General features: G+C 43.5%; 1 protein-coding gene across 1 annotated transcript; it reads right to left on the reverse strand.

Annotated features, from left to right (window-relative positions):
* Window positions 1-1994: 1994 nt before the first annotated feature.
* On the reverse strand, window positions 1995-10528 carry LOC142955330 (proto-oncogene tyrosine-protein kinase Src-like). The gene is made up of 11 exons (XM_076096819.1): window positions 10263-10528; window positions 9049-9156; window positions 6891-6989; window positions 6562-6665; window positions 4693-4842; window positions 4442-4597; window positions 3618-3797; window positions 3274-3350; window positions 3024-3177; window positions 2707-2838; window positions 1995-2203 (listed from the first exon to the last, which is right to left on the reverse strand). The coding sequence occupies exons 1-11, from the start codon at window positions 10526-10528 to the stop codon at window positions 1995-1997; spliced, it is 1635 nt and encodes a 544-aa protein (XP_075952934.1).
* Window positions 10529-16309: the final 5781 nt, after the last annotated feature.

Here is a 16309-nt window from a genome sequence, read left to right on the forward strand (position 1 = left end):
GCCGTCAAGATTCATAATCAGCGCATAACAATTTAATGGTTTCAGAGGGCACGGACCATCTCTTATTGCTGCATGGCTCATATTTTGATAACTGGTTTCATCATGTTTGTTGGCAACAAGCTATAACTTTATATCTACTAAGTCATAAACTAAACCACTGTGAAATGTGTGACACCCAACATAAATACCTGCCATCTGAAAGTGGCTTACATGATACAAAACCAACCCTACAGTATGAGAGCTACAGTATGTACAGAATGAGTGAGAAGTGGCAGCAGTGGGTAAGATGTATAGATATAAAGAAAAAAACTTGAATTATAGGTTGATGGCACAAATGTTCAGAAGTCCGTTTATGATCCCGTCACCTCATAGACCTGGAGTAAAGTAAACATACACATGATGTACAGCACAGCATAAATACAAACCAGCCAATGGTCAAGAGAAGAACGGCACAAAAGCATGCGAACTGGTTTTAAAATCAACTCTTATAGTGAAGTCATCAACACAGTTGTATTAGAGTTACCTGCTCTAAGTGTTAGTTTCATTAGGGCCGCCTGGTTGCATATCGTTAAGGACACAAGAGCTGCGAAGTGAGTGAAAACCGTTTGAATCCTTGACAGGTTTACTCACTAGCATGACATTTACTGGGGAAATGATGCAGAGTTTCATTGTTAAATTTAAGTCAACAGAACTAGACTAACCCCCCCCAAGTAAGCCCCTTGATGATAAAACATTATATACATGGATCGCAGTTAAGAAATGTGATTTGTTTGGCACACTTTTACACTCTGGGTCTTCCCATCTTGGGCTGAGTTGAATATTAAACAGTAATATGATTGGTTGCCATATCAGCTTCTTAGTAGGTCACATAAATGTTTGATGAAAGTTACCCCATTTATGCCTCAGAGGAAATGAGCTTTAGACTATCAAAACTACTCTTTCGTGCCAACGTAACAGTGATGAGTATTGTCAATGCAACTTTTCAGTTAAATCAAGGTAAAAAAAAACAACAAACATTCAAACACTACCTGCATCAAAATCATTTTTAATTGTCAAGAGTGGATCCCGCTGGCCGCTATGGCCGCTCAGCGTGTGTCAGGATATACAGCTAGAAAAGAGACATTTCAACTCAATTGACCTAACTTCCAGTGTTACAGAACCTGCCTGTTGAGTACATTTACCCTGGCACTACCAGGAACACTTTTTGCACTACCAGAAAAAAATGAAGAGAAATCAGAGAAAAACTGTTTTTTGTCCGCCACTGAACAAAACCTTAAACCACAGGACGCATATTGCCCAAGTAAACATAAATAAAGATGCAACGTAGAGTTCCAGAGCGGAGTTATTTGGAGACACTTTGAAGAATCAGCACTTGAGAGAACTGGAGGGAGATACTGAAAGTCAGAAATAGAGAAAGAGAGGAGGGAGGCTGAGGGGAGATAAAAGGACGTTAAGAGAGACAGACTTTCCTTTGGCACCTGAGCCACAATGGCAGTGCTCTTCTGTGGGCGGAAAAATGTACCAGGCGAGGGTAAAGACACACAACAGAAGAGGGAAAGAGGGAGGTTTTGCTAAACAGCTGATGCTCGAAATATCCTCCCTTGACCTTCTCTCTTCGGCAAAAGGTTTATTCTTTTCCCCCCTCGCTCCGTCTGTAGATCCTGATGTGGCTCCTCCCACATCTCAAACACATAAAATCAGAGCCAGAGTCCATCCACTAGGAGTTCTCCTTCAGAGCCTTTGAACCTCACTTCAGCAGGAAAACCTTCAGTAAACAGTGAGTGCTTGCAGAAAGGAGGTTCTTCGGGTTCTTCTGTAACAGGTTCTTTATGGCACATGAAGGGACTTCTGCAGGTTTCTATCTCGTTTTTTTGCTTCCGCAGAAGAATCTCAAGTTTCTCCCAGTTGAGTTTCACAGGCGCTCCTCTGAGGTCGGTTAGTGCAGGTCGTTCCGTGTTGATGTTCTCGCCCCGGGTTCGGTTCAGCATGTGGTTCTATAGGTTCTCCCCAGGCTGATACTGGGGTTCTGTGGAGGTGAAGTAGTCCTCTAGGAAGCCCTGCAGGTACTCAAACGTAGGCCTCTCTTCTGGGTCCTTCCTCCAGCAGGAGAGCATGAGCTCGTGCAAAGAGCCGGGGCACTCTGCTGGGCAGGGCATCCTGTAGCCGCGCTCCACCTGGTCCAGCACCTCGCGGTTCACCATACCTGTTGAGAGAAACAGGAAGTTAGAAGGAAGGAAGGGAACAGACAGACTTTCTTGCTCAAAAAAAAATTCTTCCAAAAAAGTAAATTTGACGAATGACATTATAAAAATTTGGAAAACACTAACATCGAAAATCCTATATTTATCCATGAAATTACGAAAACATTAAATCATTTTGTAGTTTTACCGTTTTTAGGGCTACAACTAATGATTATCATCAGAATAAATTAATCTGATGAATATTCTTGTTTCTTCTTTAAAATGTTTCTGTAAAAAATGTCCATCACAATATCGCAGAGGAAAAGATGACATCCTCACATAGCTAGTTTTGCCATTTTTGCTTAAAAAATGACAAACAATTGTTCAACTATCAAAAACAGTTGCTGATTATATTTCGGTTGATTGATAAACCAATGAATTGACTAATTGTTTCAGCTCATCTTGTTAAAGAAGCACTTGTTTGGACGGAGAATTGTTTAGGTGCTTATTCGTTACGAGTCGTTACCTGGATAGGGGACTCTGCCTTTAGTTGCCAGCTCTGTGAGCAGCACACCGAAGGACCAGACGTCTGACTTGATGGTGAAACGGCCGTACAGAGCTGCCTCCGGGGCCGTCCATTTGATTGGGAACTTAGCTCCTGAGCAACCATGGGGAATAAAAGAACAGTTTCGTAAGGGTGAAATTTAAAAGTACCATGTTGTAGAATAAAATACATTAGATTTTAGAACAGTTATTCCCAATTCTTTAGACAAATCTGTACTTCTCTCTGTAGCTTGATAGAAATGAAAGAATAATAATATGTTGTGGAAAGAGTGGACTCACCCTGTCTCGCAGTGTACTCGTTGTCTTCAATGAGTCTTGCCAGACCAAAGTCAGCAACTTTGCACACCAGGTTGTCTCCCACCAGGATGTTGGCAGCGCGCAGGTCTCTGTGGACGTAGTTCATCCTCTCCACGTAGGCCATGCCTGCTGCAATCTGGAGGAAGTGACGCAGAGAGGACAGGGATTTTATTAGAAATACAAATATCGTGTTGTTGTTTTTTTGTGTGGCTGAACCAAAACTTATTTTTACCTGAGCAGCCATGTCTACTAGCTGAGGAAGACGAAGCATCTTTCCTGCTTCTCCTTTAAGGAAGTCCAATAAGCTGCCTGCGAGTGCAAGATAAAAAGATGAACATTTGTAATGACAGCTAAGCTCCAAATAATCAACTAGTCGTTCATTATATGTGTAAATCCTTAAAACACAAGCCATCATCTAGATGTGTTTGTAAGCAGTAATATATATGTAATGTTAGAATTGGATTTCAGTTTTTTTATTTAATTTAGAGAAATATAAACCAGCCTTCAGCAGCATTTCAGTTTCAGTACCAGAAACGGTTTGATCCATCACTTGTTACAGTCGGTATGCTGTATTACCTTGGCTCATGTATTCTGTCACAATGTAGATGGGTTCCTCAGACACAACAGCGTACAGCTGGACCAGCTTCTCGTGCCTGAGCTTCTTCATGACCTGAGCTTCCTGAAGAAAGGCCTCTGGAGACATGGTGCCGGGCTTTAGCGTCTTAATGGCTACTCGTGTTGTACCGTTCCATGTGCCTGTTAATATAAAAAACATAATTCTATGACTTCTTTGATAAAGCGCTAGACTTAAGGAATAGTTTGACATTTTGGGAAATACACTTGTCCTCTTTCTTGCAGAGGGTTAGATGAGAAGATCAGGGCCACTCGTTATACAATTAGCAGCCTGTTAGCTTAGCACAAATACTGTAGTGCTCTCTAATTAACATGTTAAATCTCATTTGTTTACTCTGTACAAAAACTAACACTTAACCTAGCACATGACCTGCCATTAAACGACAGTGATCTCAGAGGTGCTGGAAGGGGAAATTTGTTACTGTTGGACAGAGCCAGGCCAGCTGTTTCTCCACTGTTTCCAGTATTTATGCTAAGCTAAATAACGACTAAATGTAGCCTTAAATTTAACAGACAGATATCATAGCAATCTTTTCACCGAGCTCTCTGCCAGAAAGCAAAAAATATGCCTCTCAAAAATGTCAAAACATTCCTTCGATGAGAAATTAATTATCTATGACAACTTTTACCAGGATTCACGTCATCATCGCACGTAATGAGCAATTGATCCTCATATTTTGCAAATCCAATGCATAACCTGTGTATATGCCATGGTGTGAGAGGAATTCAATCATATCCACTAAAAAGGAGTGGTGCGTCGTCCTTACCCATCCAGACCTCTCCGAAGCAGCCCTGTCCCAGTTTAAGGTCGAGGCGGAGGGACTCTCGGGGGATCTCCCAGGCGTCCCTGGCCAGTCCCTGGGTCTGAGGTTTGGCCACAGGACACACGTCCGATAGAGCGTGGCACAGCCCATCAGAGTGCTCTGGACGAGGGGCGAGAAGGGAGAGTGAGCGGGCAGTTCATGGGAAAGCAGTGTTGTAAAAGGTTTACCATCAGAGAGCAGATGTGAGGACTCACTGCGGTAGTGGAAGACTAGCTGCTGTAGGCTGCTGAACTGGGTGCGGGAGGTGATGTAGAAACCTCCGCTATCCAGCTTCCTGATCTTGTAATGTTTAACATTCAGGCCTTTGGTGTTGTCATAATCCAGCACTGATAGGCAATATGCCCCTGTGAACAAGACCAAACGACAGACAGAGACAGGTTAGAACAATAAAACTAGGCGCGTGTGTCCCTGTGTGACAGCTGCTCGGTGGAGTTTCCTAGCAGCTGTGCTGGGCAAGTCCCTGATGGCGCCTTCAAGGGCCCCAGAAATCCAACTCAGCCTTTCTGTCCCTGCCCTGGACCCACTGGGAAGTAAGGTTTGATCTTTCAGAGTGAAATAGTGATAATTATGGACTTGTTTTGAACAGCGGCTTTTCAGCAAACGACTTATTAAGAGTCAAAAATAATGATAGGAATAAATAAAAAACAAGACCTTACAAGTGTGACAGGAATCAAACTTGTAAAAAAACATGCTTTAAGAAGTGAACAGACCTCCTTGACAGGGAGATTAAAAATGAAAAATCAATTATCTTTGATCCGGTGTTCACTCTTGTGCAGTAAAGACACACTTGCACAATAACTGAACTGGCAGTATATTGATCCAAATTGCCTGATCGACACAATATTATTCCAGCAGTTTAACCAGATCTTAACGCCTGCGCTATCGACCTAAAACTAGACAGACATTAATGGCTGTACTAAAGATACAGATACTGAACTAAATTATTTCCTGTGGTCATCTAAATTTGTGCAGAATATAAGGCCTCCACACAACAACTACAACATCTAGCTCATTTTATACAAATATCTGCACTCATAAAGGTGATATCCGGGGCACAAACATGGCTAACAAAAGCTGAGATGATGGTTTCCAACTCCCGTGTTTTCTAGCCTGAGCATGATGAGATGCATCACGACCAGTCGGACATGATTTACGTTTTATTCATATGAGCGCTATGCTTCTGCTCATCGGTGTCGCGCTATGAGTCTCACATGTGACATCTAATACAGAACACACCCAGAGGCCTACACACCTCCTGCCAGAGCTCCTCCTACTCTCCCCGATCCTCCCCCTTTCCCTCAAGTCTCCCCTCTCTTCATGCCTCTCCTGACCTCACTCAGTGTGTGCATGTTGGGAGAACAGAGACATAGCCAGGAGGAACTCCAGCACCCTCTTAGGTTGACCTAATTCTGGCAAAGTGACTCACCCCTATCCATTCACAAGGCCCACTCCAATACACTCCAGTGTGCTCCGTTCCTCCTCCCCACCTCCCTTCCCCCCTCCAAAACAACTCCCTGAAGACCCCACTGACATCACAAGGACTACATCCGACTGCAGAGTTTCAGAGAAAGACGCGAAACTCCAGAGAACAAAGATACAGCGCCATAGGCCCGCGTGACAGGTAACAAATGGCTTCATTACGAGGTTCTGTCTCTTTTAAATTGAGTCCCTAAAGATCTACTTTTTTCAAAGTGAGATCTCATCTGCTACGTGGAGTGGACTCCAGGGACAGATAAAGTGCCATCACGTCCCTTTTTCACACATTTTAGAAATTAAAAGCTCAGGTTTTATGAAACATGTTTTATAATCAGATTTTTCTCTGCACTTTCCTGTCTGTTGTTAGATTACAATCTCTGAAAATGTATGTTTTCATTTGAGAATTTTTGATTAACTCATCGATTAATCCTGTCAGCTGTATGGTTAAGAACATGCATTTTTACAATAACAACGTCATGGTGAAGTTGAATTGATCTACGTTGCTTTAGAGATTTTACACATCATCATAAGCGCTAATTTGACCATCTTGATAATGACTGTAGCCTCCGGAGTGTCTGCTCTCTCACCTTTGGTGGTCTCGCTCTCCCTCACCAAGAAGGTTCCTCGTCGGTTCTGTAAGTTCAAAAGGAGCCTCTCGGAGTCGCGCCGAGTGATCTTCCCAAAATACCACCTGCCAAAGTGGGCCACGGAGAATAAGATCAGAGAGAAGCTACTACTGAGCGTCTGGAGCAGGCAGGCAGAAATATGTTTTGACTGGAAATACAGAGGACCGTAGTGGATGATATATTGGAAATATTCTCTCAATACGCTTTGTATTAGCTTGTAGATATAGCAGAGAATAAAGCCACATCCAGGCTTTGAACTGCAAGAGTGAAACAAGGAGAGGATAATTTACTCTTCTGCTTGGATGGAGTCGGACGGAGCCACATAGTTGCTGGGGATATAACCACTCTCTCCTGTCGTCAGGGAGCGCGCGAGCCACCAGTCCCCTTCTCTGTGACACAGAGAGAGAGAGAGAGACAGAGACAGAGAGAGTGAGAGAGAGAGAGAGACAACAATATACAGAAAACCGACAACCACAACACTTCTTGGTTTATTGATCTTTTAGTTCATTCCCAATCAAGGGACACAATATTTGATGGAGAACCTGTCTGTGGCTCTCAGCCCATTGGTTTCTACTGAGGACGTGTCATATACGTACATAGTTTGTTAAAAAAACTAAACTAAATGAACTCCAATAACAGCTCGACACTGTTGTTTTTAGCAAATAGAAGCACATTTCACAGTTGTTAGGGACTATTATAAGATATGGATGAATATATTCTGAATGCTAGAACGTATTTATGGCCCAAGGAAGGTGTATGTGGGATTGACTCAAAATAAGTTACAGTGCCCACGTTTGTCATAATAAAGGAAGAGATAGATAGATAGATAGATATATATATATATACACACACACCAGTGCAACAGACGTATGTGTGTGTATAGTTTTTGGAGAACAATGAGGTCTATGGCACAGAATAATAAGACAAATCAGGCTTTTTTTAGTTGGATAACTTATATGTTGTGGTCGTTTCATGGGATGTGTTGCTACCTAGAAAAATATGGATCACCACCAGAACATTAAATATTACAGTATTTGAAGCACAGGATGCTTCAGAATGTGTTCAGAAGTCTACTTCTGAAACTTCCACATTGTTTGACTGACAACCCATGATGTTATTTACGAAGCACAGAAAAAACCTTTGATTCAAAAGATTGAGTTTAAAATAAAATAACACATCTCACCCCACACTTAAGTGCAAAAAGATTGTTAAGAGAGGAAATAGACAAATGCAACCTTTTGTTCAACTTGCAGTCCCTCGGTTTACATTTTAAAACCTTTAACTGTTGCTCTATATAGAGAGACGAACAATATGTTACCCACCAACCAAGTTAGAGCACCAGCCCTCTACAGCACATCTCTAATATTTACTAATTCATTGCATACGCTACGAGCTTGATCAGACAAATCCGCGCAGCAGCGAAGGGACAGTGAACAAAAGGTTTGCGTGAGATTTTCTTTTTTTTTATTGCATTAAGTATTACTGACCTGAAGCTGTACTTTTTCCTAAGAGGAATCATGAAGCATGAGAGAGAAAGAGAGAGGGAGAGATAACAGACACAGCAGACACATCAAAAACCCAGCAAGGCAAGCAGCTCGGCACAGACGGATAGCAGAGGAGCCGGCTATGCTGCAGGACGACACAGTGGGGTCACACGAGCTGCAGGGTTTCTAAAAGTGTAAAAGTTCCACTTTCCAATTTGTAACAGTTTTAATAGTTCTAGAAGAGAGGAATGAAGAACTATCTCCCCATTTATTATCCATAAATGATCACCTCCAGATAGCATGTGGGATTCACTTCGTAGTCTCACTACTTCATATTCAGTATTTGCATTAAAACAGTTTATAAAAACTCCCATGCACCAAATACTTTTTTTGTAAACTAGATATTCAAACTGTAATATTAATGTCAAGTATGAATTAATTCTACTTTTGAGCCCAACTATGTAGTGCCAGACTATAGCTAAAGAACAGCAGAGCAGACTTATGACAGGAAATTATGGAAAGAGTTCAGCGGAAGAGAAAACAAAAACAACAACATTGTTCTGATTTTAAACACCTGTGTAGGAGTTTTGCTCCAGTTCCTACACATCAATTCTCACTTCCTGCGACTGAAATAACACTAAATCACACCACAACGCAGACAAACTTCAACATGCGCCGATGTCCAACAGGAAAACGCATTATTTAGGTGTTAAGAAAGATACTCGAGTGCAGGGACCTTGCCATGACAGGCTCTCTACAGAGTGTCTTTAAGATGAGGATGACGAGAAGTAGTCGAAGGGGAACAGGATGCGTTAGTAAAGTGCCGTTCTGCTCGGTTTCAGTCAACAGATGGAGAGGATCAGACTCGGCTGTCTGGATCGCTCCGCAGTCACCAGCTCTGACTTCGTTCATTCATTCACACAGTTACACGAGAGAGAGAGAGAGAGAGGCTGTTGATTCTTACGTGTTGTTGACAATCTGCAGCCTGTCCCCTTTCCTAAAGGTCAGATCAGACGCTGTCCGTGACTCATAGTCATACAGCGCCACAAACGTGGTGATACCTCCTGCAAGAAAGTACACACACAGAAATACGCATTTAGGGAAGAATGTAATTAAAGACAAAGAGGTACTTCCCGCTAAGAACTATTCCCATTCCTTTCCATGATCTACCTTCAATAATACAGATCTTGCTCTATCCACTGTAAAGCTGGTATATGTTGCCTCTGCTCTGCAGCTGTACAAAACAATTTACCGAGGCTTAATGAGAAATATCGACATTCAGATTGCTTGTGGCCAATCGTCCGTGAAGGACGCCATCATACCGATGGCGCTCTATGTTCGGTGGAGCTTTCTACCCCTTCCTTTTGACAAACCTGTGATCTAAACCCGAGAACTCTCCAGCCAATCGTTGATTGGCTCATCAGATGCACAGGAGGAGCAGGCGGCGGCCAGCAGATACACCAGCAGCCCTCCTCTCTCTGGACGGAGCAACATTAACCGAACCATCTGGCCGGTCTAGACACATTGCAGCTTAACGTCACGTAAAATCTGGACAGTTTGGCGCGACGGGCTTCAAAGTCAAAGAGAAGGTGTGAAGTCTCTGTTTGGCAGCTTATGGTGGGAATAGGAACATTTTTTCACATGTGACATATGACTCACTGTGAATCATTTTTTAAAGATATTTTTCTCAGGACTTTTGTGATCTCAAACTGAAAGCAAGTCAGGACTGACTGGGCTGACTCATAGATAAATCAGCTCTCATCACATCGTATTCAATCAGCTTCCATTCACAACTTCATTCACACAAAAACAAAAAAAAACATCTCTCTTCTGTGCATTCTCTAGTCATTGTGCATGCAGCATTACTTTTACCATTACTTGGAAATGCATTTATTTGCTTTCTTGCGAGGAGTTAGATGAGAAGATCGATACCACTCTCATATCTGTCTGTTCAATATGAAGCTGGAACCAGGAAAAAGCAAAAAGACTGGAAACAACTGTATACTGCAAACCAGCTTTTTCTTTTTTACTGCTTTGCAACCACTGTTGACAAAATGACAATTAGTTTCAAGAATTCAAAATGTAACTCTCATTTAGTAGCGATTGTAGGTGAAGTAAACGTTGTCCTATAATATTTTGCAACACTTGCACAGCTCACCCCCCGTCTCAAAGCGTTACCTACCTCTATGAGGCGAGGTGATGGTGCCCGCGTGGTCCACCCCTCCAAACAGCGCCAGCTCAGGAGTGTTTGTCGGGGCGAGCTGGTGCTGCCCTTGGTGCCCACGCCTGCCTGTCCCGACGGCAGGGCTCCTGTTGGGTGTTTGAGTCTGCTGGGCGGGTCCCAGGTGGCGGAAGTGGCCGCTGTCGGAGCCTGTGCCGATGGTGCCGTCCAGGCTCATGGAGCGCTGGCCCGGCTCCTTGGGCTTGCTCTTGCCCGCCCCCATATGCAGACCTGGGAAGAGAGCCAATGATGAGTAAGTATGCAGCACTTTAAGAATAATTTAAAAAAAAATGTTCTTGTTATATGTCAAACAGCTCACACAAGATTAATCAATTAGTCGATCCACAGAAAAATAATTTCATTGATTAAAAAAAACGGAATCAATCGTCAGGGAACAACATCAGTCTCCTGTTTCAGCTTCTCCATTGTGAGGAGTTGCTGCTTTTCTCGATTTCACAATCACTGTAAACAAAATATGTTTGGGTTTTGGACTGTTGGTCGGACAAAACTCCGGAAAACTGCAATAGTTTTTGCAATTTTCTGGCATTTTACAGACTAAATTCATTGATTAAACATAAAAGCAGCCCTGGTCCCAAAAGGTATTTCTGTAAAGATTTCTATCACAATTTCTCCAATTCAAAAAGGGTCAAACTTGATAGCGTTGCATTTTATATTTCTTCACATAAAATGTGGTTCTCTGCTATCATATACTCAGGTGTACTATCATCCTGGCAGCAGTAGCATGACTCAGAGGAGGGCATATGGATGTCACTTTACTTTTAAACTTTGTTAATATTTGAATCAAGACATACATCCTATTCCATGAGGAAACATGTCATTACAGTGAAATATATGAGAAAATAAGCTGTTCGTTTACATACACATCTAAAGACTGTCCTGACATAAGATACAAGCCGTTGAGTGAAAAGAAACAAACATTCTGCTGCCGTTCAAACCGTTCTCAAACAAAACAAATCGTCGCTGCAGTGTGTGTGCTGCGAGTGTCATCCCTGCTCACCACAGAGTATCCTTGGAGCTGTTCCAGGTTCAGTTAGAACCATTTAGCATGCAAATACTCGGAGAACAGGACACCTTCAAAGAAGCCGACGCACATACATTCAAGGTCATCCCTATCTGTTGATTCAATCTGTTCTGAATCAATAAGCATCTACAAGGAAAACAAACAAAGGAGCAGTGGGCTGTAATGAAACGGAGCGAGAACACTGGTGAGTTGACAAGGACAGAAACCGTTTCACCTCCTGCAGGTAATTATAACGCTGCTTTCCCTTTCCACCCTAATGCAGAACACATCTACTGTGGGCCTGATAAAAGCAACAAGAGCGCGCCGCCATCATCATCATCCTCATCATCGAGCCCTGGCAAAGACAAACATGCTCAGACAGTCAAGTGCACCCACAGAAAGTTGTAGTGCCGTGTTCAAACACCAAGTCCGCCCCTCGAGGCATCGCAGAGTGATTCACTGTGAGACCGGCTATTTCAGGCCGGCTGAAACAGAGACAGTCATACACACATGAAACAGCCTTATTCCTTTGTGAATAGAGGCACTCTCGGATCCGCACTGAGTCTATGCTCCTTATATGTGTGTGTGTGTGTGTGTGTGTGTGTGTGTGTGTGTGTGTGTGTGTGTGTGTGTGTGTGTGTGTGTGTGTGTGTGTGTGTGTGTGTGTGTGTGTGTGTGTGTGTGTGTGTGTGTGTGTGTGTGTGTGTGTGTGTGTGTGTGTGTGTGCGCGCGTGAGCAGCTGTTCCTTGGTTCCTCTGGGAAGAGAGGCTCTATCGCCGCGGTTGCGTCTCACATCCTTTTTCCATCACACTCATGTGTCTCCAGCACAGAGTCTGAATAGACAGGACAGAGAGGGTTATTAACAGACAAGGAGGAAGGAACCGGCAGTGGCCGTAAAAAGAACATGTAGGTGGTTGTTGTATACTGCATGGACAGCTGAGGCTTAGTGGGTGTTTTAAGTGTAACGTGTGAGCAGAGCATAATTACACAGGTACGGGAAATCTCAAAGATATGGAAGGACCTCGCTGTGGAGATGTGTGGGTGCGTTTAAGCCGAGTGTGTGCACGAGCGGGAGCGACTTCGAGAGCGCACACGTACGGTCATGCAAGCTTTGATTCAACTCCTGCCAGGATGTAATCTGGCGCACCGGGGGGGTTAACGTATCCCACGGTGCAACACTGAGTCACACACAGAGACGGGCCTATAGGAGGCCTGCAGGAGGACAAGACTGTGTGAATGTTTGCGAACAATAAACCGCTCGATTTAGCTAACTGCTCTGGATATCAATTAAGGACTTTGTGGCCTAAAACATCTACCGGCTCACTGAGGATCAGAAACAAGCAAAAGTTTAAAAAGAATAAAACAAAAGCAGAACGGGTCGACAGGATCGCGACTGATCAAAGTGTTCGATTTTAAAGAAGAATGAAGGCTCTTATGATTTCACAGTCCATGAAGTCAATTATGTCGTCAAGTATCACTCGGAACTGGCAAGACAAAAGGAACAGTGGGGAGAGAGAAGGCAAGTGGAAATGGTTAAACAACAACAAACGATTGGTTGACGCATGCTGAGAAAAGTTGAATCCAGCTCAAGTTCTTCGCTTCATGTCACCGGCTTCCATGGAAAAACGACTTGTAGCCCGTTGCTTTGTCATTGGCATCAAATGGCAGCAGCGTCGCATGCTCCTGCTCACGTCGCTCACAATGTCGAGTTACTTCAGTTCGTCCCTCACTGACCTCAGAAGAGAGGCCTTCCAAAAAAGGTTTCTCAAGCTCTCACTGGGCGACTGACTGCCGTCATCAAAAGGTCCAAAGCTTGAGCACCTGAACTACATAGAAGCACAATGCTCTAGGAGTGGATTAATAGGCAAAGATGATACAGCAAAACATCAGAACTAACAGGAGAGTTTCGTTCGTAACTTCTTCCAGATGGGTCATTATGCAAGTTGATGTGACGTTTTCTGGTTGTGTAAAAATAGTGTGACGCTACTGTTGATCTGATACAAGGAGGTCAGAGCGAGTGAAGAGAATGACTCAGTGAGCCGACGGGGGATTCAATATCTAAAATGTCTCTAAAGGGATGGAAGTTCTACAAAGTTAAAGTATGCATAGGCACACCTACTCTGTAAGATTCGACATTCGATTAGGAAGACTGACTAATCATTGAGATTAAGCACACACCGATGAAGTGAGGTAATGATCCTCACCAGCGCTGCACACGTATCCCAGGTCAGCGCTGTAGCTGAGCCTTTTCCTAACAGTCAGAGTGCCCTAAATATCAAAAAGGTGCCAACATGTGACTACTTCCAACATTATGATTTAAAACGGAGGGAAGATGAGAGATAAACATATTTTGCAAAAGTACCACCAGGTAGAAAACATGATATGAAGAGGAGAAATAAAAGAAAACACGGAAAAGATTATGAGGAATTGGAAATGAGGAGAGATTTCCGTTCGTTGTGAGCTTTTCCATTCAACAGGAGCACGGAGGAATGTGGGAGGACCACATTGCACCACAGTGCTACCACCAGGCACCTGAGCAATGGGAGGGCTGGATGGGAGGAAGGAAGTGAGGAGGGAGATGAGGAGTGAGAGTGGGGGGGGGGGGGGGGGGCTATGTTTCCAGGACACAAATTGGAAATCTTATTCCAAAAGAAACCCTTGTTGCCTGGCACCTGGCTTTACCGGATCACGATAATTATAATGAATCACTTTTCTTAATTTCAAAAACGTTACTCCTTTTTTGACTATTGGTGCGAACCTGTGCACGATAAAAGTGAACGTTTTTTTCTTCTTTTAATTAAAAGGAGTACAAGCTGCATTTCTGGTATGAATGTGCTGTAGTTACGCCAACACGTGGTTTAATAATGTCAGACAAGAGACCATAAACGCATCGACACGCCGACCGTGTGAATGAAGTTGTGCCCGGTTGTGTTGCAGGAACGGAGATTTGAAGGATTAGATGTGAATCGCAGTAAATAGAGGCTTGGTTCAAAGGCGGCCCTCTGAGGGGTATTCACCTCAGAACAAGGAGTTCAAACACACTTTCATTTCAGCAGTACATTTATCACCATTCTGTGTCTCTCTCACAGTCTCAGTGTTGACCGAGTCCCACAAAATCCATAAAAAATAATAAAAGAAACTGTCTCTGTACATGGGCTGAATAATGTATGGAAAGGGGGGAGAGCTTCGATGCCTACAAGGTACACAAGTCAATAAAGCAGGCGAGTCCAGTAAGTCAGTGTACAGAAACTGCATCACATTAGGGTTGACACAGACCGCATGTCCATTATGAAAACACACCCGTAAATCCACGCTGTCATTTCAAATCAGACTCTTTGATCCAACAGGATGGGTTCACAAGTCTGCTTTCCTTACTGGTCGCTATGTTAGTGGCGGAGGTCAAAAATACTCAAATATTGGATGAATCGCTATGAAATGTTGACATTGACATTCATGGCTCACAGGCAATGAATCCTAGTGACCGAAACATCTCGACAACCAACTAGTGGATGGATTGTCTTGAAATTTGGTAGAGGCGTTCATGTTCCCCGCAGGATAAATTGTAATAACTTTGGCGATCCCCTGACTTTTCATCCAGCGCCATCATCAATACATCATCGATACTTTTGGTTTATGACCAAATATTGCAAAACTGATACCATCATCTGCGCTAACTGTCAAATATTAGCAGGCTAATGCGCTAAACTACGATGGTGAGCATGATAAGCATTGTACCTGCAACACATCAGCGTGCTCGCACAGCTGCTGTGAGACTGAGTCCCTCTCTTCCATACTGTCCCTCCACCAGAGCTTAACAAGGAAGCATTGAACAATGAAGGAATATTGTAGTAAAATGACTAACTTTGGATACACACTTAGATTAGACTAACTCAGACTGCCGAGGCCTCATGTTGGCTTGAAATAAATTCAAGAAAGACTGTGGATTTAGTCTCTTACATTGGATTTGTGCCAGGAAGGACTCGCTTCACAGCCAGTCCGGACAGGAGTGACCAAAGGTTAATGTTAGCCTGCGAGGGTTGTATTAAGACAGAACAAATATGAAACCCTCTCCAATCCTCGTCCTCCATGACACAATGCCTTTACTTCAGGCCTTCCAATCATCTGTTGAATTATTTGCACATTGTACTCTTGCGGAAAAAACTTGCAGTTTCTAACGTCATCGTATAATTAATTTGTTCCAGAAGACAATGTTTCAAGGTGATGCGTTTAAGAACAACCTAGATTTGATTTTGCACAGGTTCTAAGTGCCCAAAGAGTTTAACTCTTTCTCCCGTTTCCTCGGTCTAACCAGCGTTCGTAATCCTCCATCTGAAGCCGAGCACACAAGCTGCACGTTTCTGGTCAGGCACATGAGCACATTTGGCCACGACAAACCTCACTGAGTCACAACAGACGGTTAACAGTTGCCACTGTGCTGCAGAGAGTGAAGGAGCTCGAGCCAATGTTTCAGTCGAATGGGAAAATTACAGTTTGCCCTGGGGAGGGGGAAGAGGAGGAGGTGGGGGGGCAATGATGGTTCCTCAAGATCAAAACAAGCGGAAATGTGCATATTAGCGTTAATATCCTGTCCTGCTATATGCTGGACACACAGTTCAGTCCACATACATAATACACAGATTAGCTATATACAGCCTGAGGTAGAGAGCGGGCAGTTGTGTTAAAGAGGGCGGAAAAAATAAAGCCAATGAAGTCACATAACTATCAAGCCTCGTCCCATTTCAGTACCGGGGCTGCCTCCATCAGATATTCTCCGTTATCTTTTCCCAAAAATCTTTTGCTGACCCCCACTCCCTTTGCGAAGCCTGAGCCCGCGTCTAGCTGTCCCATCCCATCTCCGCTCTTCCTCAGTGACGAACACACAGAGGAGAGGAGAAAAGAAGAAGAGGAAAAAGAGGGGAGGGGAATACACTCAGCTGATAAAAAAACAACAACAATCACTTCCGTTTTCTGTCCTTCTTCAAC

This window comes from Anarhichas minor, unplaced genomic scaffold, assembly GCF_050575085.1.
Source record: "Anarhichas minor isolate MPS153535 unplaced genomic scaffold, ASM5057508v1 ptg000023l, whole genome shotgun sequence".
Taxonomy (NCBI): domain Eukaryota; kingdom Metazoa; phylum Chordata; class Actinopteri; order Perciformes; family Anarhichadidae; genus Anarhichas; species Anarhichas minor.